Below are 21,991 nucleotides of genomic sequence, written 5' to 3'. Positions count from 1 at the left end.
TTTGTAATTTCCACGAAGCTCGCAGCTATTTCTCGTCTCACTAATTAGAAATATTAGACGAATTCTATGTCACAAACTGAAGGGAATGACAACTCGTTATAAGTTAAATAACCCTAGCCTCAATCCCGTTTTGGCAATAATGACGGGGAATACGAACCAATCACGGCGAACAGCAACCCTCGATGCCCGAGACTATCCCCGAAATACGCATCCAACTTAGGGCTGGTTGATTAGAAATTGTGATTGACACTATGGAGTGAATTTCTCTATAGAAAATAGTATAGATCTTGTACGAGCACCAGTGGAGAAAGAAATCCCCTGTTTCATCCCCAATCGGGCATAACATTGAACACGGGCACGTAAACACGGCTGACTAAATCGCTTTTGTAAAGCATATAGACCAAGTGCTCATAACATATAAACTTACCATTTCCAATAGTGGGGTTGGTAGGAGGATCTCTCGCCAAGCTCTCTCATCTCTACGAGAATATGTCGACCGATAGACCGAAAGCTATCAAACCTGGCGAGCGCGTCCTTGTCACAGGTGCCTATGGAAATAGAGCATTACTTAGACGTCAAAAACCTCGCACGGATGCATACAATTACGCTGCTCGGCCCAAATTTCCAATCTGAGCGTCTCTTTGGAGTAGCTCATCCATTCACATGGAAAGCTATTATCGGCATTTTACGAGAGCTTCCACCATCTAATGAAAACCTGTTAACCCCCCAAAGACGAACTCGAGGACTTGAGCAATATCCTACTCTCGAAGAGAGCAAAGGACGTGCTCATATCATTTTTTTGGACAATTTAGTTGGATAGAGTTAATGGAAACATGGCTTTAGAACACATGACAGGAAGGTTTCTTGGGGTTTTAGAGTCGAGGTCCAGCTATGTATGCAGCAGTATTTAAGTCCAGTATTGGCTTTTAGGTCGAGATATATGTACTATATAATTTACCAGCTGACAGTTACGAGCCAGAAATTTCCGAAAGAAGCCCGCATAGATAGAATATTAAGCTAACTAAGTCATCCACAAAACCCCTTATGCCCATATAAAATCAATCTAGAGACAGGATAAGAGAAGGGCCGAGGAACATTTTGATCCCGAAATACTCAAAGATAATTTGCCAGAAAACTACCAATATTCTTCAACAAGTGACCAACTTTAGCGTACAATCCATCTCCATCGATCTATCACATGGAGAGAGAGCAACATCAGCCATTGCGGGAACGTCACATGTAGGCTTGGGGCTTCAAGCTTACCGTATATAAAATTCTCCATCTTGATCCATCCTTAAAGTCATTAGGGGAGTACTCAATGTCGTCTTGGTAATACCCTGGGCTATCTTCGTTGAGAATCTTGATATTAACCCCGAAAAGGGCCTGGCCGACTGTTTCTTCCGGCCGTTGCTCTCCAGAATCAACTGTCCTGCTGCGGTTTCTGTTTTCATGTTTTGATCTCCGAGCACCAAATGGATTCCGTAACATCAAAATTCGAAATGCGCCCCAATAAACAAAGGATCCAGCGACGATGATGGCAAATATAGCAGGCCACCAATATCGGGGAATCTCACCGTCTGCAGTTAGTCGCCCACCTTCAACTAAAATCAACATGTTCATGCCAATAAAAAGGGTAGCGAGGGTCCGACGGATAAAAGAACTTTTGATGTACCCCGGCTTCCAACCTTGTGGTCTATTACCTAGTCGCTTTTCAATCCAGAATGCGCTGGCTCCGACCAATGCTAGATTGAGTTAGTAAAGATTTCGACTAGTAAAGATAAAAAGGCGACCTCGCCATGTTTGACGTAGTAACATTAGATTATTCACTGTACGCCGAGCAACTTACTTATAACAATTACATGTCCATATGTGAAGATAGCAAGTACAAGATTGTAAACGTCCGGACTCGGACGGACGGCAACCGTTACAATGATCATCACCGTTGTGAATATGGAATGCAGGACCAAAGCACCAGCAGGTGTTTCGAAATGTTTATCATTCTTGGCGATGGATCGATAGAATGGAATGATTCTCTTCGCTGCTATAGCTTGCTTCACTGCATTCGCACACCAATTAGCACCATAACACATAAATCCAGAATCCGAAGAAGTTGGACAGCGTATGAGATCAAACCTTTTGACGATGTGAATGCAACAGCAATCATGTTGCCGAACGCGGAAAGTGCAATAGCAATTTTGATAGCTAGGCTACCTCCAGATACCTTTTCATTTGAGATTAGCTGTAAGATGAAGGATATAGAGAAAGATGGTTTCCTATTGCTCACTCTTTCTGTCATGTAAATGGTGAGGCCGAGACTGGCTGTATCATCTGACGCAACCTTATAACTACAGGCGAGGTACTGCAACATGGAAGTATAAAGTCAGAGTTGGCTGCTATGATTAAATGTGTTGGAAGGAAAAAACTTACAAGACCTAAAGTCACTAAAATATATAAACTTGTGACTATGAACACCGCCAGGCCGGCACCATTGCGAAGTGTTCGTTTCGGTGCCACTATTTCACCTGCGACCTAAATCACTGTATTAGCATATTATGCTCGGGGTGGAGCCGACTATTCTCATATCCGCCTCAAACAAACGTACATAATTGGCATTCTCCCATCCTTGGTATGCGAACAATATGTAGACAAGGGCAGAGAGAGTTTTTGTTGAGCCTGAACTATAAGTATTCTCAAAATCATGGGTGCCGGAATCTTGTTCTCTGCTTGCTACTAGCCCCATAATGAAGACAACTAGCAATAGGACGATTTTGTAGGTGGCAGTTATGCGGTTTAGGGCAAGAGCTAACCTGCTTGAGAAGTAAAGAAGCAGACAGCAAACCAAGTTGATCGTAATCGCAATAAATCCAACCAATCTTGCGTCCAGGTTGCTCTCATTTTGCACTCCAGGTTCGGCAGCGAGCATCACATACCGTGCAAAGGCTATCGAATTCGATGCCGAGGTTCCAAAACAGATAAAAAATCCGGAGAAAAGGACAGTGGCTAGTAGCGCTGGCTTATAGTACATCTCATCCAGCTGTTGTGGTATATAGTTTCAGTTCTCACTCGCTCGGTTGTGACATCGGTAATGGGCAAGGACTAACGTATATTAATTCTCCTCCAGTGTGAGGAAGGGCAACGCCAAATTCCAAGTATACCGTAAGACTACGCAATAATTTTAGTTATCAAGATAAGGAAAGTCTTGATGAATACTTCTCAACCTACCAAAGGAGCGTATGAATACCGCCAACCAGCCACAAGATTATGCTAATCGTTTTGCTCCCAGTCAAAGACAAAACCACACCTGGTGTGGTGAAAATTCCCGTTCCAATCTATCAATTCGCCTAGCTTCAGCATTCTAGTAATATATATTAAGTTAAAAAATTTTCATCAATCCTACCATCTTATTTATGATCAATGCTGCGACATCCCAGGTCCTGAGACTGCGTGTAAAAACCGTCCTCACCGATCCTTCGTCGTCGTTCTGATCATTTTCGGTAAAATCTCTGGTCCGGGAGATGGAATTCAACTGTGTATGTACTTCGGTGTGCCCGTTTGGAATATTGATGTTTCTCAAAGACTCAGCTGCCCGGCTTCTAGGGGGAGAGATGTCGGGCAATTCGATTGACGTCGAATTGACCTGGATATCTGGACCTTCGGACCAATTTCGTATTGGTGAATTTGCGTCCCGGTCCATTTCGTCGTTCTCGCATTTATTGTTGAAGCTTCGATGGCTTCAGCAAGTCTCTACAAAATTGCGAGAAAAGGATAAAAGAGAAAATGAAAAAAGCATAAAGCCTTGTGTAACAACCATTGTGTAATTTAAGAGGCTCGGCGTTGATCTGAGCACGTAATCAGGCAGCAAATGCAAGGCTGTGAGTTGACTCGTATTAGGCTAACATGCATAGCCTCGTGTTGTGTCTATGCCAGCCTTGCCACTCCTCTACCAGACACAAAACTTCACCCTTCGTTGCTACAAGATATCTAACGAGCCCAATATTTTATTGCGCAATGCCAGCTCCTAGCGAGCCTGGGTACGAAAAACAGACATTGCAGAAAAGATACATCAAAACCGCTGTTCTCGAAGCATTTATCAAAGCTCATCTTGATGATTTCGGTTCGGCTTGGACCTGTGAGGTAGTATCTTCTTTCCAGAAATTCCTAGTCGACGCTACAGTTATGAAAGATTTCTGAAGGACACTGTCTAATTTTCATGTTGTTTTAGAGCATTACAGGCTACCATACTATCTGGTTGAAGAGAAAGCTCACTAAAGTAAGTTGTATTTCCTCCTAACAGGCAAGGCTATTAAAAAAAACAGGAGAGCATTTTTAAAAAAATTATTTACGACAAGGTGACCAACTAATGCGATTCCATAGGATGAAATCCTCGAACTCTGCCGAAAAAGTTATCCAGAACACTTCGAAATGGATTCGAGCGATTAGCCGCATTCGAGCATTTTAAAGAACACATACTTTGTCGTTTATTAGAATTAAATGCCTTTCGTTAGTCATTTATTATTGCTCTCAGGTGGATAAACCATTGGTAGCATAATTAATTAATCACTTTGGAAATCTAAATCTGAGGCTCGCGGAAGCAAAGAGAACATTAGGCATAGCCTCGCGGCTATGAAGGCGTTATTTCAATGTTGCACTGGGATAATATTAATCCCTTGCAGCCTGTGCTTAGCATAGCCACTGATGCACCTCTAGCGTCAAAAATGAGAATAAGACGAGAGAAGAAGCACGCATCTTTGGCGTCTCTGGCATCACCTAACCATCTTCCTTCTTCCTACCAGAAAACTTCTAAAAAAATTTAAAATAAAAAACCATTATAAACAATCATGTCCGTACCTTTAGTCTCTACAGCAGCAGAGCCATGGGATGGGTGGGAAAGATATCCAGCGAATCTTCCATCGTCCATTTTCAGCCCGTTCGTATACGACCTTGATTTTATTAGTGAAGGATTGTCTCAAGATTCATCCCGTTTATTCATCGCTGGCGAGCGCATTTATATTCGTGTGATCGAAGTGGGAGTCCGAGGTAAGTCTCGATCTTCAGAAAGGAGGTTGCTTGTATTAACAGTGTCTGGCTTCTGTACAGAATTCACCATCAAGAGCACACAGGCGCTTGAAAACTATCTCCTCGTATGCCCCCAGCTAGTATACAGCTGAAGACTAGAATTTGCATTGTTGACTTAATCGTTAGGAGACTTGTAGTTTCGACGGAATTCGTATTTTGTATGGCGAGTATTCGATAATATTCCACAGACCAAGCACGCTGATTTTGTATATTATTTCAAGTATGATTTTACAACAAACGTCCTGGGGTGCTCTCACCATTACAGGCGAAGCTGCCCAGAAGCTATTTTCGTCTCTTACTGTGTTTCCGGAATTCCTTACAATTCTAAATGCATTTGGCGAACGAACGTGCTTGCAAAGTGATGGTCATGGTAGTTTCCAGACTGTTTCACACACACAGCCAAAAAGCTTTGGTAGGCCAACTTTTCAGCGACCTATTATGATGCTTATGATAACGAGTCTTTTGTAACTAACTAGTTTACATATACAGAATGTGCTTATCACCTTCGACGTGTGGAAGAACACGGGCGTGAAGAAGAGTCCAACAACCCTTGGTCGATACGACAAATGGGCGTTTATCACAAACACGATGCCAAGCTTGGAAGCCATAATTTCATTCTAATTAATCCCCCGAAACACCTCAAGGAAAGACTTACAAGCCTGTTAACCAACTCTGAAGTTAATCCCTCATGGCAAGACATCCATCTGGTTTTGTTTTCTTCTGCGTCCAGGAATTGGCCAAGTTACGTCAGTTGGATTGACGAACAGTTTCAAGAGGCGGTATGTGAGGAGCTCTCTTCTTCTGGAACTCTCTTTTTTCCCCTGAATTAATATAACTAACACTTGTAAAGAAACTGAATGCGCATAGCGCTACAAATAATTATGCACCGGATACCAAATCACTGCGAAATCCAGACATAAGCATATCTGATGCTCAGAATATCGAACTTATACGTAACAATATTTGCGACACAAAACGATATCTATCTTCCAATTACACAGTCATTAGTGCAATCAACGATATTATATCACAGACGTACACGCCAACTACAATTCGAGGAAATCAGCACATAATTACCCACTTAAACCTCGCCAAGGAACAGGTTCAGAGACTTTCGGCCATACTAGAAATGCTCGAATCCACATCAACCCTCATACACAATATATCCGAGGTCCGTAGCCTCGAAGCACTCGAGCAAAATGCGTATATAGCCAACGAAGTGTCTCAGCGAACCGAGGCAGGCAATCAGCTCACACTTAGGCTCATGAGAAAATCATACAAGGACGCACATACCCTTAAGATGATTACAATCGTGACCCTGCTATACCTTCCGGCATCGTTCATTGCGCAGTTCCTGAGCGCAGGATATGTGACTTTGAGGAAAGAGCCAACGAGTGGAAAATTATCCCTACATGTGAGCGAAGACATTGTTATATTCGTTGTCTTGAGCGTTATATTTCTGGGCGTGACGTTAGGCGCGTGGCGTGTGTTGGAACGCAAGCATATGATGGATGTCATTGGCCGGACATTCTACTTGGAGAACCCATAAATGCCAATCCAACTGGCTCATGTTGTGATTCTCTTTATAAATAGCTCCTATTACATGTAGTATCGAAACCAGTCATCCCGGCCAGAAATTACTGACCGTGTCAAAACACACAAAGTAGGATCGATTGATATACTGGCGTTCCATCTGGATTGTAATACACACGAGAGTGTCTAATCTTACATGTATTGTCCTCCTATTAAAGCTATTGAGAATATTTAGTACAAAATATAATTGCCATTTAGAATAGTGAAATAAAACAAGCAGTATTATCTAATTACTTAGCTAGTAATTTCTTCCAACTCGACCTCATCTCCTTGAATTTTTTCTCGAATGCATCCCGTTCTTCAAAGGGAAAATCACGTCTAGGTTAGTGTCTCGCTTTTTCAGTAGTTCGTTGGAACCCAAGAGGTATTTCTATAAGCGTACCTTGCAGGACCTTAAAATGAATAGTGATCTTTGAGCACTCAAATCGATTTGTCTCCTCTTGCTCTCTCAACAGGGCCATGTCGAGCGGAATACCCGGATGGCAATGATTCTCAGGGTATTCGTCATTGCTGGATTTGAGAGTTGCTGCGCTGAAGTAGGGATCTATTCGTGGATCCCTAGGCTTGAGGTACAAAATTTTCGAATCCGTGACATTACTGTCTACCCAGGTTGTCCAGTTCAGGGCGACTTGTGAGACAAAGTGAGTATGAGACAGACAGAAACAAGGACATAGCAAATAATTACTTACAGGGAACAACGACAATTCTGTTATAGTGAAAGATGGCCGCTCGACCCAAAGGTACATCTTTCGGCTGAGACAATCCCCGTGGAGGGTGCCCTTCTAGCTCAACGCGGTTCAATTGTCTCTAAATCCCATGTCAGAAAGCCAAATAAAGCAGAGGCAGCAGATAGAATGTCAAATTTACGTCTAGCCTCTGGTCTGTATAATTCGTTTCTATCCACAATTGTATGACGCAGGCTTCTTCGATTCCATCTAGCTTGTTGTTACTTTTGATTGAGATGGGAAAATGTCGAATTGCTTTCCTAAGGCGATCATGAGTCTTGTAGTCCACCTTCTCAACCTGATAACTGTAACATGGATGTACAGGGTTAGATGATATACAAATGCATATTCTAGCAGAATGCTTGACGCACCTTAGTTTGACGTGTTGCCCGGTAAGAACAGACTGCATAATATGCGCATCTACCTCGAGATGTCAACCAGGCTTAGGACTAGAAGGAAACAGAAGCATCTAATTACCCTGAGGTGTGTGAAACAAGAACTTATCATCGTCAAAGGAATAAGCGCTGCTAGTGGTAACACCCTTGAACCACAATTCAGCTGGGTCCCCCATTTTAAAAGCGTATCTAGGCACTAGCATCAAATCTTTTCGAAGTGCTTAAAACAAGGTAAGTAGAAATGCAGACCAAATGGAGGGGAAAAGCCCGTACTGACCACATTTTGTAGACTTGCCCCTATGGGTTTGTATTACTATTCGCAGTCCCGAAACGGAAAGTCGCTGAAAAATAAAGAGTCGCTGAAAAATAAACACCTCTGCGTTCTGCCAATCAGAGATTCCAACTTCTTTGTAACGTATCGTTCTATAAAAGTTTCTGTTAAACCAGCGACAAAGTATGTTGAACTGATTAGTTACTTACTTGATTTCGCCAAGCTTTGTTTCACCAACGGTTGACTCCCCATCCTTTGCCTGTATCAATTCAGGCTGAATGTCATTTCTTTTTTGGTGTTGTCGAAGGATATCGTCTAGGTGCCGGACAACCTCATCAGACGGTGCTCTATCACTGGCATCAACGGCGAGCATGTGCTTAATAAGATGGACAATTTCGTCCAAGAAATTTTTGCTCGTCTGGGACGTGACTTTCATCGGCAGATCCTGAATCCAATCCAAAATGACTTTTTTAACCCTATATTTTCTTCCCGGGCCGATGAACGTTGGATCAGTCTCAAAAAACCGATCATCGGTCATATTGGCTGCCGAAGTCACTCTGAGTCTCTCAAATTCATCAAGATCGCGAGAGCCTCGGACAATGACGGTCACAATCTCGATTAACACACATCCAAGGGACCAAATATCATATTTTCTAGTCTGGCGCTCGTTCAGATTATCGATCTCTGGTGGAGCATAGGTATCAGTGCCTCCATGGCCGATCACTCGTGAGGAGCCACCACGTTTAACGAAGGTGGCTTGGCCAAAGTCTGAAATGAGTAGAGTGTCATCGTTTTCCACCAGGATATTTTCCGGCTTTAAATCAAAGTGAAAACCGTAGTATCCCAGTTCGTCGGTAGATCCTGTATCCATGTCATAATTAATGATACGGTCCAAGGCCCTGGCCACCCCAAGAACCTGCTGCCAGATTGGATTCGCCTCTAACGGGCTTATTGGGTTCACAAACTTGTCTTCTCGGAGGTAACCGCGAAGATTTGTCCTTGAGCGAGGGAAGATTATGTTGTACTTGCTGCCATGCTTGTAGGTCTTAATGATTCTGACAATATGAGGATCTTGAAGCCTGTTCGCCATCTCCAAGTTTCTCCTCTCCATATCGAATAGTCGCGTTGGCACGTCCAATTCCTTCCGGACGAACCATTCAATACCTTCAGAGTTCTGGTTTTCATAAGTATAATGTACGTGTTTACCTTTTTGGTAGACAATGTAGTGAGCTTACAGGAAGTGCATTGTAAGCTGGCCAGATCTTGAAGGCGTAGACTGTGCCATGGGCTCCCTCATTCACCACACTACCATCCTCTTCAGTTCTGCCTAACCGCTCCTGCTCGACAAAAGGCAATATTGTCTTTGCCTCAAAGGTGTGATAATTTCGACTGGTCAAAGTAGGGACGGCGAACTGAAACAAGTTACGTCGAAATTGCCCTGCTACAACCCTCGAGTCGCCCCCCCTATGTTTATGAAAACGACCCCAGTAATGCTCTCCGATATTGTTACTGAAACTTTCCGCGACGCCCCTGATGTTTTGGTCATTCACTTGCCGGGTCAGAAAGCAGGCTACAAATGGAGCCGCATCGATAAATATTAACAGAGCGAAAAGCGATATAGCGTCATCGAGAATTATATCGATCCAATCAGAAGGTTGGCCGACCAGTTTGAGGTCTTCCCTGTACTGCCGACAATTTCTACAAGGACAGTCGAGGACTTGGGCAACTAGGTCCCTGGTTAAGATTTCCCCCAACTTGTCGTGAGGATAGAAGGGCCGGTCCGTGTCGTGATTTGGCTCCTCGGCGTCAAGAATGGCCCTTTTCGCCCGTGCACAGGCAGACATTTTTCATACCTTGGGACGCAATTTGCCGTATGGCTGCAAGGACTAGCTGGGGTCCATGGGGGGGTCTTTATCTGTTGAGATGAGGCTGTGATACCGATGATGCCATCTTCTGCAGCCTTGGCCCTGCACGTCCGCTGCCCAATCGGTATGGATAGTTTTCCGATAATATATGCACCGACCCAACTTATATTTGTCAGATTAAACAGAGCCCTAGTAGTGAGTAGATAAATGATAGCACTTGAGTAATCTACTACCCATGCAAGCAACTATATTCATAGCAACATTTGAACTTTAACCTAGGCGCCTCATCTTGAAAATTACAATCCTCTCTATATAGAATTGTTTAAGATCTATTTATTAACTTTATAGTTAACTTAATTATTCGTATCATATGAATTTGTTTGTATTAAGTTTTTAAATGCTAAAAATAACATCTCGATCCATTGACGACATCTACATGCATTAACTGTCGGCAGCCGGGACTATATGTTATTAATTGATGTTAGTTTTTACATAGTTTTCAAAGCTCCTATTAACATCTGAAGGATAAGAGAGCATATGAACAAAAACGGCTCAAGTGCTCTTATATTACCATATGTAACGTCTCTATAATTTAAGTTAACTGTGCCTATGTACATATCTTGCATGTACTTCGAGCGACATTGAACCTCCGTATAAGCAGACTGACCGCCCGTTTTGATTACACGTACACACGTAGTTACTAGTACGTAGGGTTTACTGTATATACATGATAATACATTTTGTATAGTACATATGTAGTGGAACAAATAATCAAATGTCACACTGAACACTGAAGACACCAACTCACACAACACCACCGCCAAAACCAACTGGCCTCCTCCGGCCGTTGTTTTCCGGAACAACCGCCAAAGCTTTATACAACTTACCCATGCCGTTGGGCCCTCGATCAACCAGCCGTTTCCACGCACTCTCGATAACTTTACGCTCGTTTTCATCTTTCACATCCTTGAGCAACTGCTCGGCGCGCTCAGCAATACCCATGGACCGCAAGAAATCGGCTTGGTCGACGGGTCCATGAACCTCGACGCCGTCACTGGCCTCGATGGCGGCTTCGGCCAGGCTGGTAAAGTCGACGTCGGCGCTGACATCGGCCTGGCCTGGGAACGAAAATGGCGAGACTTTGGCGTGTTGGCGAATCCCGCGCAGCGAATTCATGGGCACTGTAGCAGATGTTCCGTAGTCCAGAATCAGGGCAGCTCCCTGCGGCCGTGGTTTATCGGCAGTGACTTTGGCCCAGACCATCTTTTTCTTTGGGTCAACTGTGAATCCTCCAATGCGACGCGCAAAATCGTTCATGTAAAGTCTGCTCTCCGGGCTAATTTCAATAACTGATCCCGGCTGAGATTTTAATGACTTGTATCGTTCAGACGCTTCAGGATAGACCAGCGAACTCGCGTTCGAGGCTTTTGCCCGAACAAGTTGGAATTCCGGCTCGTCTTTCTTGTCTTCGAGAACGGATTTGGCATTGAGCGCGACCATGAGCTCCCGCCATTGAGGCGTTGAAGCATGTCTCTGTGCAGCTGTTTTGTTCATGTGGATAGGCCCAGTCGGGGTCATGATGGGCTGTGCTTCTGCGTCGGGTGCTGGCTCAACAGACTCAAATGCATGGATTGGGAGAGCATCGAAAAATTCATGCGCGAAAATGAACGGAGTTTTCCCACCTGGAATTTTTATGTCAATACGTATCCTAGGAATCGATGGTGTGAGAACTCACTATATGATAGTAGTCGGATGTCCTCTACCCAGGTAATAGGAACACCGAGATGCTTACTGACACCCTGATGACCGATGTCAATCTCCTCGAGCACAGCATCAGATCCGCATAACAAGTTCTTCTGAGTTTCGCGCAATTCCGCACTGGCTTCGACCAAGTATATTCCTTCGATACTAGACGAAAAGGCCTTGAAATTGCGAAGTGTCTACCTCTCCATTAGCTTTGTCCCTTCTATTCTATTTCGTTGTAGCCAGCACCCACTCGCAATATATCATCCATCAGTGTTCCCTTCCCTGGCCCAACTTCAATGAACTCAACGCCGCTTTTCGGTCGACCCTGCGCCATCCACTCGGTAATCGCCCATAATCCGACAAGCTCACCAAAGACCTGTGTGATCTCCGGCGAAGTGATGAAATCGCCCTTTTTGCCGAATATTTCCGATCCGCTTTGAGAGCTGGCGGTGGTGTAGTAGCCTCCGCTGGGGTTTGTGAGGAGTTCTCGCATGTATGACGCGATTGAGATGGGGCCTGTTGTCTGTATACATAAAAAAAAGATTAGTTTTGACGTCTTTCTTGTTCGATTGGTAGGAACATACCCTAATCACATTAGCGATTGTCTTTGCTAATGGCGTCGACCATTCTTTCTTGACAATGTCCGAGGCATATCGCCGTTGCGTCGACAGAGCGTGTCGACAGCATTGTTTTGCTATGTGCTGCGTTCCGCGCCGGAGTCCATGGTTCATTTTGTTCTATTCCTCGCGATTCTGTTCCTCACGATGACCGTAATCCTAGAAAGCAAAATATAGTCACGGCGACCAAATTTATGGCCGGACTTGCCCCTTGCGACAATGTTGTGGTTCTCTTGGGTGGTGGTGTAATTAATGTTTTTGTCCAACTCTTCTCCGCGTCTCCGCAACCTCCGCACATTGCACGTGATTCCATATCCAAGGAAATAATAGAAAGTGAAAAGAAATGGCAATTGTTATTCTCCCTATTTTAAACCGAAAAAAAAGAATTATTGACAAGGTTCTACAAACTAACCTGATAGCACATGCTTCAGTCGTGACCGCTCTACCCAAAACCCATAAGATACTAATACACGAAAAAGAAACCTTGCGCTCACATTTCCAAGCGCCGTAAAAACTGTCTCTAGATCTGAAAGAAATAAAAAAAAAAAACCAAGACCATTGGAATTTCCAGGATACTAACGAGTCTTTCGTCCTCGCTGTGAAGCAGACGCCGCCGGGGCATCAACCATCATCTCGTCGCTGTACAACCCATTACTCTGCTGGTTGCGGTTTGCTCCGTTGGATGCGCGACCTCTTCCTCCTCGTCCGAAGCGGCCTCTGTTACTGTTCTCGTCGAATCCCGGTCTGCCATCTTGCACCTCGGCTTTTCTGCTTTCTATGCGCTCGCGGTTTGCTTGTTCTCTGAAATGGTCGTAGTTGGAAGCGCCACGAGGGGCGGTTGGAGGGTTGAAGGACGAAAAGTTGGTGCCTTTGTATTCGAGATGCAGAACTCTGCCATCCGCCTGTTGATTATACACAGATAAGTTTCCAGCAGCTTCCTTAAACGGCAAAACAAGAACGAACCTTTTGACCATGAAATTGTGCCACGATAGCCTCAGCCCCCCACTTCTCAGCACACGCAATCTCCGCGCTAACATAGGGCGTAAAGGTTTGAATATTCACTCCTTGAATCTTCCCAGCAACGGGTTCCAGAGCGGCCTCGATATCGGCAGCATTCGTGCCTGGCGCAAAGTTCCTGGCCAGGACCACGAAGGGACCAGAGCCCGTTCCCTTGATAGAGATTCCTTTTCCGGTAACATTGCTTTTCACTTGCACGTCATTCCCAGCGTTGATATCGGCGAGCATGCGGTCTTCGCGAGTGCGTCGGATACTACCAGACAGACCTGGTCGTGCACCGCGTGTCGACGAGGCGGCGGCGGAGCGAGCAGCGACGAGGGGGTTAAATTTTGGTTTCGACGATGTTGACGCAGAGCGCTATAAAAAGAAAGAAGCGTCATGTTAGAGCGCATATAAAAAAAACATTCGATGAAGCTTGGTGTGTAAGGTACCTTAGTAACACCAATCCGACTAGCCAAACTCTTCTCCGCAGGCGCTTTCTTGTTTCCGATCCCAGGACCAGGAGCGCTCGCGCGTCTGCTCTTTTTGCTCAAGAGTTGGTTTGCAAGTGTCTGGTTTTCCTTTTTCCTTCGTTCAAGACGTTCTTTGAGAGACTGGGTCAGATCGAGGTCACGTTGTTGGCGATGATTATAGGCAGCTTACCAGCCTCAATGAAGGAATCGAAAGATGCACGAGGTTTCTTGCCGGGCGCCATCGTCGCGATCGATTCTTGCGTATTGTGTTTATGTCGCGCAACAAAAAAAAAACCCCAAAAACCAAAAACGAGAAACTTGACGAGCCAAGAACAGTGACAGATGGTGGCAAATAATGTGATCGATCGGCGGAGGTGGTTGTTGAGCCAGGGTGGTCCGCAGTAGCTTAAAATAGCCGCGACAGTAAACAAACCAACACGTTGAAAGAGAGCGTCCCAAAAAATTTCGTTTAATTTAATTTTTACTAATTCTATACATGTCTAAACCAAAGAACAATTTGCTTTTCCTGCAAAAATTTAAACCATTCAAGATACTTTTTTGCATTAGATCTCTTATCTACTGTAAATTAAACAGCTATCAATCACCCCAGTCGAAGCGTAAACCCAGCCCCAGCCTCTCCACTACCAGTAGCAGCACTGCCAAAAACATTCGCAAAATCCAGACGCGGGGCCTCTTCGCCATGCTTTGGCGCTTCCGGTGTTGCTCGGCGCCGGCGTCTCTCCTGCCCGGCCTTGGAAGGAAAAGTAGGAAACATCTCCTTTGCTTTCGGGCGCGGGTCTTCTCGAAAGTAAGGATGCTTGAGACACTGTGCGGCTGTCGGGCGAGCTTCCGGGTTCAGTGCCAGTAGAGAAGATAGCAGACTCAACCCGGCGTTGGTCAGGTAGGGAAATTTGGATCTAGGGAGCAAAGGCGGATTCGTGGGTGAGCCCGCGGAGGAGGCGTTTGGTGGCAGTCGAAGGGATTTGGCATTGGGTAGAGAGCGAAAGGTTGGCCATATCTGCTGTGTAGGCGGGCCGGTAACTGCGAAGATCTAGACGGCATTAGCACGTGCGAGTCACACGGCAATAGGAGAAGATGAAGAGAAAAATGGATAAATCTCACCTTGGACAGCTGATCAACTTCATTCTTTCCCTGGAAAAGAGGGTCCGTTGTCAAGAGCTCGCCGAAAATACATCCAACGCTCCAGATATCAATCTCAGGGCCGTATGCTTCTGCTCCCAGAAGCAATTCCGGAGATCGGTACCACAGGGTGACGACCAACTGCGTGAGCTTTGGTGGAGGGTCTCCATAGTATCTTGCCATACCGAAATCAGCAACTTTGATCTCGCCACGATTGTTCATCAACAGGTTCGAAGTCTTTAGGTCTCGGTGTAGAATCCAGTGAGAATGTAAAAATTCGGTAGCGGAGATGATCTGCTGCAGCAGCGTTTTGGTCTCCGAAGGTAAGAACGGTTCTTGCATATCGTCAAGTAGAGTTTTCAGGTCATGTTCGAGGAAATCCATAACCAGGTAGACACTACGAAGAAGAAATGAGGTGCATGGTGCCACCCCAAATCAGATGGTTAATAACCTTGCGCATCTGGAACTTTTCAGGTGACAAAATGATACAAAAAAAACTAGATTACTCACTCGTTCATGCTGGTTCCCATCACAATTTCGCGCAGGCGAACGATATTGCCATGTCTGGCTCGCTGAAGAGTTTGGATCTCGCGCAAACCAGTCACGGGGAATCCATCGGGAGAATTGTCAAGCTTTAATTTCTTGAGCGCGACGACTTCGCCCGTGACCAAGTCCTTGGCCCGGGAAACAAGGCCATATGAGCCCTCTTCTATGTGGTTGAGTCTCTCGTAGTTATCGACGTGACGACACGGCGCCCATTCAGGCGCTGGGAACTGCAGAAGCTTGCGTTGGACCTCGACTTTTTCGCCTTCATTTTCAGCAGTCGACACGGGTTCGTTGGAGAGTCGTCGCCGTTTAGTCGGTCGTTCTGTGCTTTTCTCGGTACTATCTGCCTGTTCTGCTGCTGCTGCTGACTGTTGTTGTTGTTGCTGCTCGACGAGCTTTTGTCTTTCTGCCTTGGCGCGTTTCTTTTCTTCCTTTTCGCGTTTTCGAAGCGCAATGGCGGCTTCTTCCTCGGGGTCCTCGCCAGCCCATCTCGATTTTGGGGCAGACATGCTGGTGTATGATTGAATACCCCAACCGTCAATTGTCCGTCGAGAGTGGTCGGCGGTTAAGAAGACTAGAGCGGAAAGACGATGACCGCATGCCGAGGCCGCGGCCGATTTCAAAGCACCCCACTATTTGCTTGCTAAGAACGAGATGGCATCACAAAAATGTTCGTCTATCCCTCCCTCTGCGCGTTTTTCTAGTTGATCCTTTCGTTTGTCCTTTTGTGCATTTTTTAAACCCATTCCTTTAGAGTGTGTCTGCCATCATGATTGAGCCATTTCAAGTATGAACCTATCTATCTGCATATAAATCCATCTGCATCGTGACTCCCCCGCGGTTTTACTAATGCAATGACAGACCACTTTCGCTGTCCCTATGACATGCAACAGTTGCGTAGATGATATCTCGCAGTCTATAAATAAGTTGCAAGGTGGGTAACTATCATCAAGGGCATATGATTGTAGGATCTGACTCGCTAGTAGGCATCAAAAAGGTGGAAGCCAAACTCGAGGACCAGCTAGTGCTTGTTGAGGGCACGGCGGCACCAAGCTCGATTGTAGCGGCTATCCAAGACACCGGACGAGATGCTATTATTCGTGGAAGCGGGCTTTCAGATAGTGAGTTACTGCTACGGTATTACTTTTTTTTTTTACAGGGTTGCCATGCTAATAAGTGGTTTCATAAGGCGCCGCGGTGTGTATTCTTGAAACCCCCAACACGACCGTTGCCGAGAAGGTCCGCGGACTGAGTCGCATGGTCCAAGTCTCCAAAAACCATACACTGGTCGACCTGACAATAAACGGGCTGTCGCCAGGACGGTACTGGGCTACTGTCCGAGAAACCGGAGACATATCGGAAGGCGCAGGGTCTACAGGAAGGGTATGGGAGGCTCTCAAGGCCAAGGTCTTTGGCCGAGAGGAACCGCGCGGAGTGTTTGGCACCGTTGATGTCAACGAGAAGGGAAAAGGCAATGTGCTGCTGGAGCAGCCGCTGGCCATCTGGGAAATGATTGGACGCAGTATGGTTGTGTCGAAGACCAAGGAGGGGCCTTTCCAGAAAGACGACCCCGATACGATCGTGGGAGTCATTGCCCGCAGCGCTGGTGTTTGGGACAATGATAAGACGGTGTGCTCCTGCTCAGGGAAGACTGTGTGGGAGGAGCGTCAGGAGCAGGTCAGCAAGGGGATGCTGTAGTTGTATTTTGGAAATTTCCAACACTATGTCCTTGATCACGATGCAATATGACTTTTCAGTGTTTGACCCGCCACATGGCTGAGATGTACAACTGAGTAGCGGAGAACTAGCAGTAATGATCCTGGCATTGAACGATCGTAAGATCCGAGTTCGGAGACCTGATATAAACGAGACGCAGATTCCGGAAATTGCAGGCGACGCATGCGAGACACGCTCAAACCTGGACCGTCGCAAGCGCCGTGGCTGCGTGTGTGGTGACCTTTCGGGCATGGCGTCAAGTTGTCAAGTGATATGAGGCCGACAGTCGTCACAGTCTGTCTAGTGGCATGCAGGAGAATCACACTGGCGCGGTGAGGCGAGTCGAGAGTGCGATGCAGCACGAGATAAAAATAGACGGAAAAATAAAAATACAATAGCGTTGTCGACAGAGTCGCCGGAAAGGGCAAGCGGCAAGAGGCAGGCAGGGGTCAAGGGCCGGGCCGCTCCTTCCTGGGCTCTTTCTTTGTTCCGGGGCTTTCACACATCATCCCTGAATTGTCACCCTGACACCCCCCCTGCGATGTTCTTACACGTCTGCAAGATTGTCCAATGCTCCGACCCTCGAGTCAATAGTCAACGGTGCTAGTGATGGATGGACATTGGCGCCCTGGATCCTAGCCCAAACAAGGCCCGCCATTGAGTCCCGCTCGTCACAGACTCCCCCGTAAGCGCCCTGCTCTCCCGGTCGCATATCCAATCGACGGCCATTCGAGCGGCAGCACGGCCTATTTTTAGCCTGCACCTGCAATGCACGCATGGTTATATGATTATATCTGCTCTCTGTGCAAGCGATTCGCTGCTCCAGACAGGCCCGGCCGCATTGGATCGGGAATCCTCCAACACCTCGCAATGCCAATGCAGTTCCACTGGCTACAACCTCTCGGCTGGCGGCGATCCGCATCAGGATACCACTGATACAGGAGGGCGCTCCTGTTTAATACCATGCCAGACCGCCTGTTTATAACCACACAATCGATTGACTCAATTGACTGGTACAGAGGACCCCTCGCAGCAATCTCAAACAGCCATGGCTTGCTCGTGTTAGGCACTGGCCTGTGTTCTGATTGTGCATGCAGCCCCGCACCATTCGAGTCGTCACGGCCATCCCACGCCAATCAGCCCACCCGCATCAACGGTGCTCCAGACGTTAGTTGCAGCAACGCCCAACCTCTTATCCTCCTTTCATCTCCTCTTCTCTCCCGGTCTGAGCAAGACAGACGTCCGCTATATTGTAAATATGTCGCTGAAGCAGGTGAGTACGACTGTTGATGTTGTTGTATAGATGTGATATCTGTGTTCTGACTGTCGTAGGAAATCGAGACGTGGGTGCAGGCACTCGCTCACTACGACAATAATGAATTCGATACGGCATTGAAAATCTTCGACGGTATTGCCGAGACGTCGAGGATATTGTTTAATTGTGGTGTAATCCAAGCGACGCTGGGCGAGCATGAAAAGGCTGTGAGTTTGTATGACTATTCTGGTTATTCGGTTCTAATCAGGTACCAGGTGGAATGCTACCAACGAGCCATCTCCTTTGACAACTACCTCGCAATCGCCTACTTCCAGCAAGGCGTGTCGAACTTTCTTCTCGGGGACTTTGAGGAAGCGCTGGCCAATTTCAACGACACATTGTTGTATCTGCGAGGGAACACTTCGATCGACTACGAACAACTCGGCCTGAAGTTTCGCCTGTACTCGTGCGAGGTTCTCTTTAATCGAGGACTATGCTACATCTATCTGCAGCAGATAGACCCGGGCATGCAAGATCTGTATTATGCCAAACAGGAAAAGGTCACGCCAGACCATGATGTGATTGACGAGGCACTTAACGAACAAGCCGATGTAAGTATGTCTCTAAATCGTCAAGATATAATAACTAACGATACAGGGCTATACTGTCTTTTCAATTCCCGTCGGTGTTATATACCGGCCCAACGAGGCCAAGGTGAAAAACCTCAAGACAAAGGACTATCTGGGAAAGGCGAGACTTGTGGCTGCTTCAGATCGAAGCAATGCTTTTACTGGGTTCCAAGGGTCCGAAATCAAAAGGTCAATGACTCTTGACGCCACAGCAAAGGATGACCGACCCCTGGAGAACATTTCCTTTGCAGCGACGAACCTTGTGCAAAAGAACCTGAGCAGCCGGGGTGTGCGACAACAATCCGAGCCTCCAATCGGCCGCACCACGTTTCCACCTACACCGCCGCCAGAGTCTGAAAAGGCAAACTACTCAATCAGCAACAACAGTAATAACAGCAGTAATAACACGCAGCAAGACCGTGCAGCGAACGTGCGTGCGGGTCCTCCGCCTCGTCTCAACCTGGACCAGCCGGGGTCACGAAGCAACGGACGAACCGGAGGAGACGTGCCGTCAATGGGTAAAGCGCGAATTGGCACGACACGAACGGCGTCGGAGCCTCGTGGTCCGCCTTCACGACAATTCTCGGGATCGTCTTCGTCTTCATCGCGCACTCAAGATTCACGCCCTCGACTGTATCGCGAGACGACGAACGACCGTAGACGGTATATGAGTTCCCATGGCAGTATTGCAGAAGACGGATATGCAGAAGAAGTCTTTGACATGTACATCAGCCCGCGGTCGACGGGACCGGCACGAAGTCGGGCGCCAAATTACATCGACGAGGAGGCAGAATATGCGAGCGAGTACGGCGATGACACGATTAACTCGGGCGAATTCGAAATGATGGGGGGAGCGGCAGCACCACAAACCAATGCACCAACACAACGTCGGGCGCGAGGAACGTCACGAAGACCGGAAATCCGTAAATTCAGGGTCAAAGTGCACGCAAAGGAAGAAACACGGTATATTATGATTGGAGCAGACCTCGATTTCGGCGAATTCGAAGGAAAAGTGCGCGAAAAGTTTGCGTTTCAACGGGCGTTGCGTATCCGGATGCGCGACGACGGGGATATGATCACGATGGGCGACCAGGATGATCTAGATTTGCTCGTGAGTCTGGCCAAGGATGCGGCTCGACGGGAGAACCACGAGATGGGGAAGATGGAGGTATGTTTTATCGTTGTATGTGTTGTGTGGTGCATGCGCTAACAGGATACAGATTTGGGTAGAAGAGAGGGATTGATATTACGTATATACTGGTTAGTTTGGGTTTAGGCGAGCGTGGAGTTGGTCATGAGATATCCATTATTCTAGTAATATATATATATTTTTTTTTGAATTTTTCTTTTAGATAAATATAACAGACATACATGTCTCTGAAAGTATACACAGTACTACATGTAGTAATAAGTGGGCCAGTGAGTTCTAGCGATGCGATGCGATGCGATGCGATGCCAAGCCCGGCTACGTATAGTCCCGCTGGGTCCTGACGTCTGTTGACACCTCTCTCTTTTTCCACTTCACCACACCAGACAGAACATTTGTTCATTAAACACACACACACACAAATGACCGACCTCACGCCACATGTCCGCGAGCTCCTCCTGCGGGCAAAGAGCACGTCGGACGATGCAGACCCGAGCACCGCGACGGAAAAGATTGAGAAGACGGAGAAGACGGTTAATGAGTTTCTGAAAGAAGCGTATCGAATTGTCTGTCCCTCCCTATTTACTTGAAGATATATACTTGAAGATGTTTTGACATTTGCTAATGAATGTTGAATGGTATACAGAACTCACACATTCAATCACTACTACACTATCTCAAATCCATTCGCCAATCGTACCTATCTACAACGAACTCCAAAAAACCGGGGAAACAACAACAGCAGCAGCAGCAACAGAAACATTCATTTGAAAACAATGCTACAGCATTCCTACCAACAAGCAAAACCCTAACAGACACCGACCGCGACTCAATCGACTCTTCGACCGCTTTATTACTCCGCGACCTATCGTCGAGTATCACAAACCTCCAATCGGCAGAATCCCTCCGGCAGGATACAGAAGCACAACTACTACGAAAAAAATACGGACGACCGGGGGGTGCACTATGGCGATGGGCTGGTGGAGGAGGAGATGAAGCAAAAGAAGAAGAGGGGAAATCAAAAGAACAACTAGACGCCGAAAACTCGGCGCGCACGATACGCAGTGTGCGTGAAAGCGTACTCTGGTTTTTGAGACGCAGGCTCGAAGATGCAGCAGAGGTGCAGCGCGGAATGGTTGAGAAGCGTATTGAGCGGGTGCGCGAGCGGGAGAAGAGTGTTTTGTACAAGGTGCAACAACAGCAGCAACAACAACAAGAGAAAAAACAACAATATGCTCTTCAAGACATAAAAGAAGACGCTCAACAGAAACAATCCCCCATCTACGATACCGCCGCAGACCTTTCTGCCGCCGATGCAGCAGCCATCGAAACACAGCTGTCGCCCGCACAACTACAGCTATTTGCCGAGGAAAACGACACGATGCTGAAGCAATACGAAGACGCGCTTAGCAAGGTCCAGTACATCTCCCCTTTTTACCCTTTTTTGCCAAAAAAAAAAAAAAAAAAAGTCAAAAGCTAATGAGGCAGAAATGCGGAAAAATCGCTCCTCGAAATATCCTCCCTACAGTCAACGCTCGTCGGCCACCTCTCGACACAAGAAGAGTTCATCAGCCAATTAGTCACAGACGCATCGACAACATCGCAAAACGTCGACCGCGGAAACAAAGAACTGCGGCGGGCGAGCGAGCGGCGGAGTACTGCGCAAATGGTGTTTTGGGGCACGGTTGGGTTGTGTACGTGGCTGGTTGTTTGGGATGCCATTTTCTAGAGTTTCGTTTTCGCCTGAAGATTTAAAAAAAAAAAAAAATCCATGTATATGGGAGAATACTTGAGAAGAAGA

At 46.6% G+C, this 21,991-nt stretch overlaps 7 protein-coding genes across 7 annotated transcripts; 2 read left to right on the top strand and 5 right to left on the bottom strand.

Moving 5' to 3' along the window:
- Positions 1-1,233: 1,233 nt before the first annotated feature.
- On the bottom strand, positions 1,234-3,694 carry TRUGW13939_01863 (uncharacterized protein; the record flags this gene model as incomplete). Its single annotated transcript, XM_035485060.1, has 9 exons — positions 1,234-1,742; positions 1,847-2,056; positions 2,134-2,221; positions 2,285-2,359; positions 2,428-2,529; positions 2,603-3,034; positions 3,102-3,162; positions 3,223-3,329; positions 3,398-3,694. The coding sequence occupies 9 exons, from the start codon at positions 3,692-3,694 to the stop codon at positions 1,234-1,236; spliced, it is 1,881 nt and encodes a 626-aa protein (XP_035340953.1).
- Positions 3,695-4,838: 1,144 nt separating this feature from the next.
- TRUGW13939_01862 (uncharacterized protein) lies at positions 4,839-6,625 on the top strand (the record flags this gene model as incomplete). Its single annotated transcript, XM_035485059.1, has 5 exons — positions 4,839-5,037; positions 5,098-5,141; positions 5,203-5,488; positions 5,566-5,855; positions 5,927-6,625. 5 exons carry the CDS (start codon positions 4,839-4,841, stop codon positions 6,623-6,625), a joined length of 1,518 nt encoding a protein of 505 aa, XP_035340952.1.
- Positions 6,626-6,992: 367 nt separating this feature from the next.
- Positions 6,993-9,904, bottom strand: TRUGW13939_01861 (uncharacterized protein; the record flags this gene model as incomplete). The annotated part of the gene is made up of 7 exons (XM_035485058.1): positions 6,993-7,297; positions 7,359-7,476; positions 7,537-7,699; positions 7,766-7,814; positions 7,872-7,978; positions 8,270-9,234; positions 9,296-9,904. 7 exons carry the CDS (start codon positions 9,902-9,904, stop codon positions 6,993-6,995), a joined length of 2,316 nt encoding a protein of 771 aa, XP_035340951.1.
- Positions 9,905-10,729: 825 nt separating this feature from the next.
- TRUGW13939_01860 (uncharacterized protein) lies at positions 10,730-12,402 on the bottom strand (the record flags this gene model as incomplete). The annotated part of the gene is made up of 4 exons (XM_035485057.1): positions 10,730-11,607; positions 11,661-11,865; positions 11,922-12,194; positions 12,256-12,402. The coding sequence occupies 4 exons, from the start codon at positions 12,400-12,402 to the stop codon at positions 10,730-10,732; spliced, it is 1,503 nt and encodes a 500-aa protein (XP_035340950.1).
- A 461-nt stretch (positions 12,403-12,863) lies between these two features.
- TRUGW13939_01859 (uncharacterized protein) lies at positions 12,864-13,999 on the bottom strand (the record flags this gene model as incomplete). Its single annotated transcript, XM_035485056.1, has 4 exons — positions 12,864-13,190; positions 13,252-13,662; positions 13,737-13,888; positions 13,948-13,999. The coding sequence occupies 4 exons, from the start codon at positions 13,997-13,999 to the stop codon at positions 12,864-12,866; spliced, it is 942 nt and encodes a 313-aa protein (XP_035340949.1).
- A 359-nt stretch (positions 14,000-14,358) lies between these two features.
- TRUGW13939_01858 (uncharacterized protein) lies at positions 14,359-15,952 on the bottom strand (the record flags this gene model as incomplete). The annotated part of the gene is made up of 4 exons (XM_035485055.1): positions 14,359-14,808; positions 14,880-15,294; positions 15,349-15,357; positions 15,408-15,952. The coding sequence occupies 4 exons, from the start codon at positions 15,950-15,952 to the stop codon at positions 14,359-14,361; spliced, it is 1,419 nt and encodes a 472-aa protein (XP_035340948.1).
- Positions 15,953-16,212: 260 nt separating this feature from the next.
- Positions 16,213-21,919, top strand: TRUGW13939_01857 (uncharacterized protein; the record flags this gene model as incomplete). The annotated part of the gene is made up of 13 exons (XM_035485054.1): positions 16,213-16,230; positions 16,305-16,377; positions 16,430-16,564; positions 16,633-17,120; positions 18,226-18,432; positions 18,492-18,641; positions 18,690-19,025; positions 19,072-20,211; positions 20,257-20,303; positions 20,449-20,462; positions 20,581-20,756; positions 20,837-21,609; positions 21,679-21,919. The coding sequence occupies 13 exons, from the start codon at positions 16,213-16,215 to the stop codon at positions 21,917-21,919; spliced, it is 3,798 nt and encodes a 1,265-aa protein (XP_035340947.1).
- Between the last annotated feature and the right edge of the window lie 72 nt (positions 21,920-21,991).

Source organism: Talaromyces rugulosus, chromosome I (genome assembly GCF_013368755.1).
Source record: "Talaromyces rugulosus chromosome I, complete sequence".
In the NCBI taxonomy this organism is placed as follows: Eukaryota; Fungi; Ascomycota; class Eurotiomycetes; order Eurotiales; family Trichocomaceae; genus Talaromyces; species Talaromyces rugulosus.
Note: the sequence above shows the minus strand (reverse complement) of the source record. Positions and strands in the feature narration are given on the sequence as shown.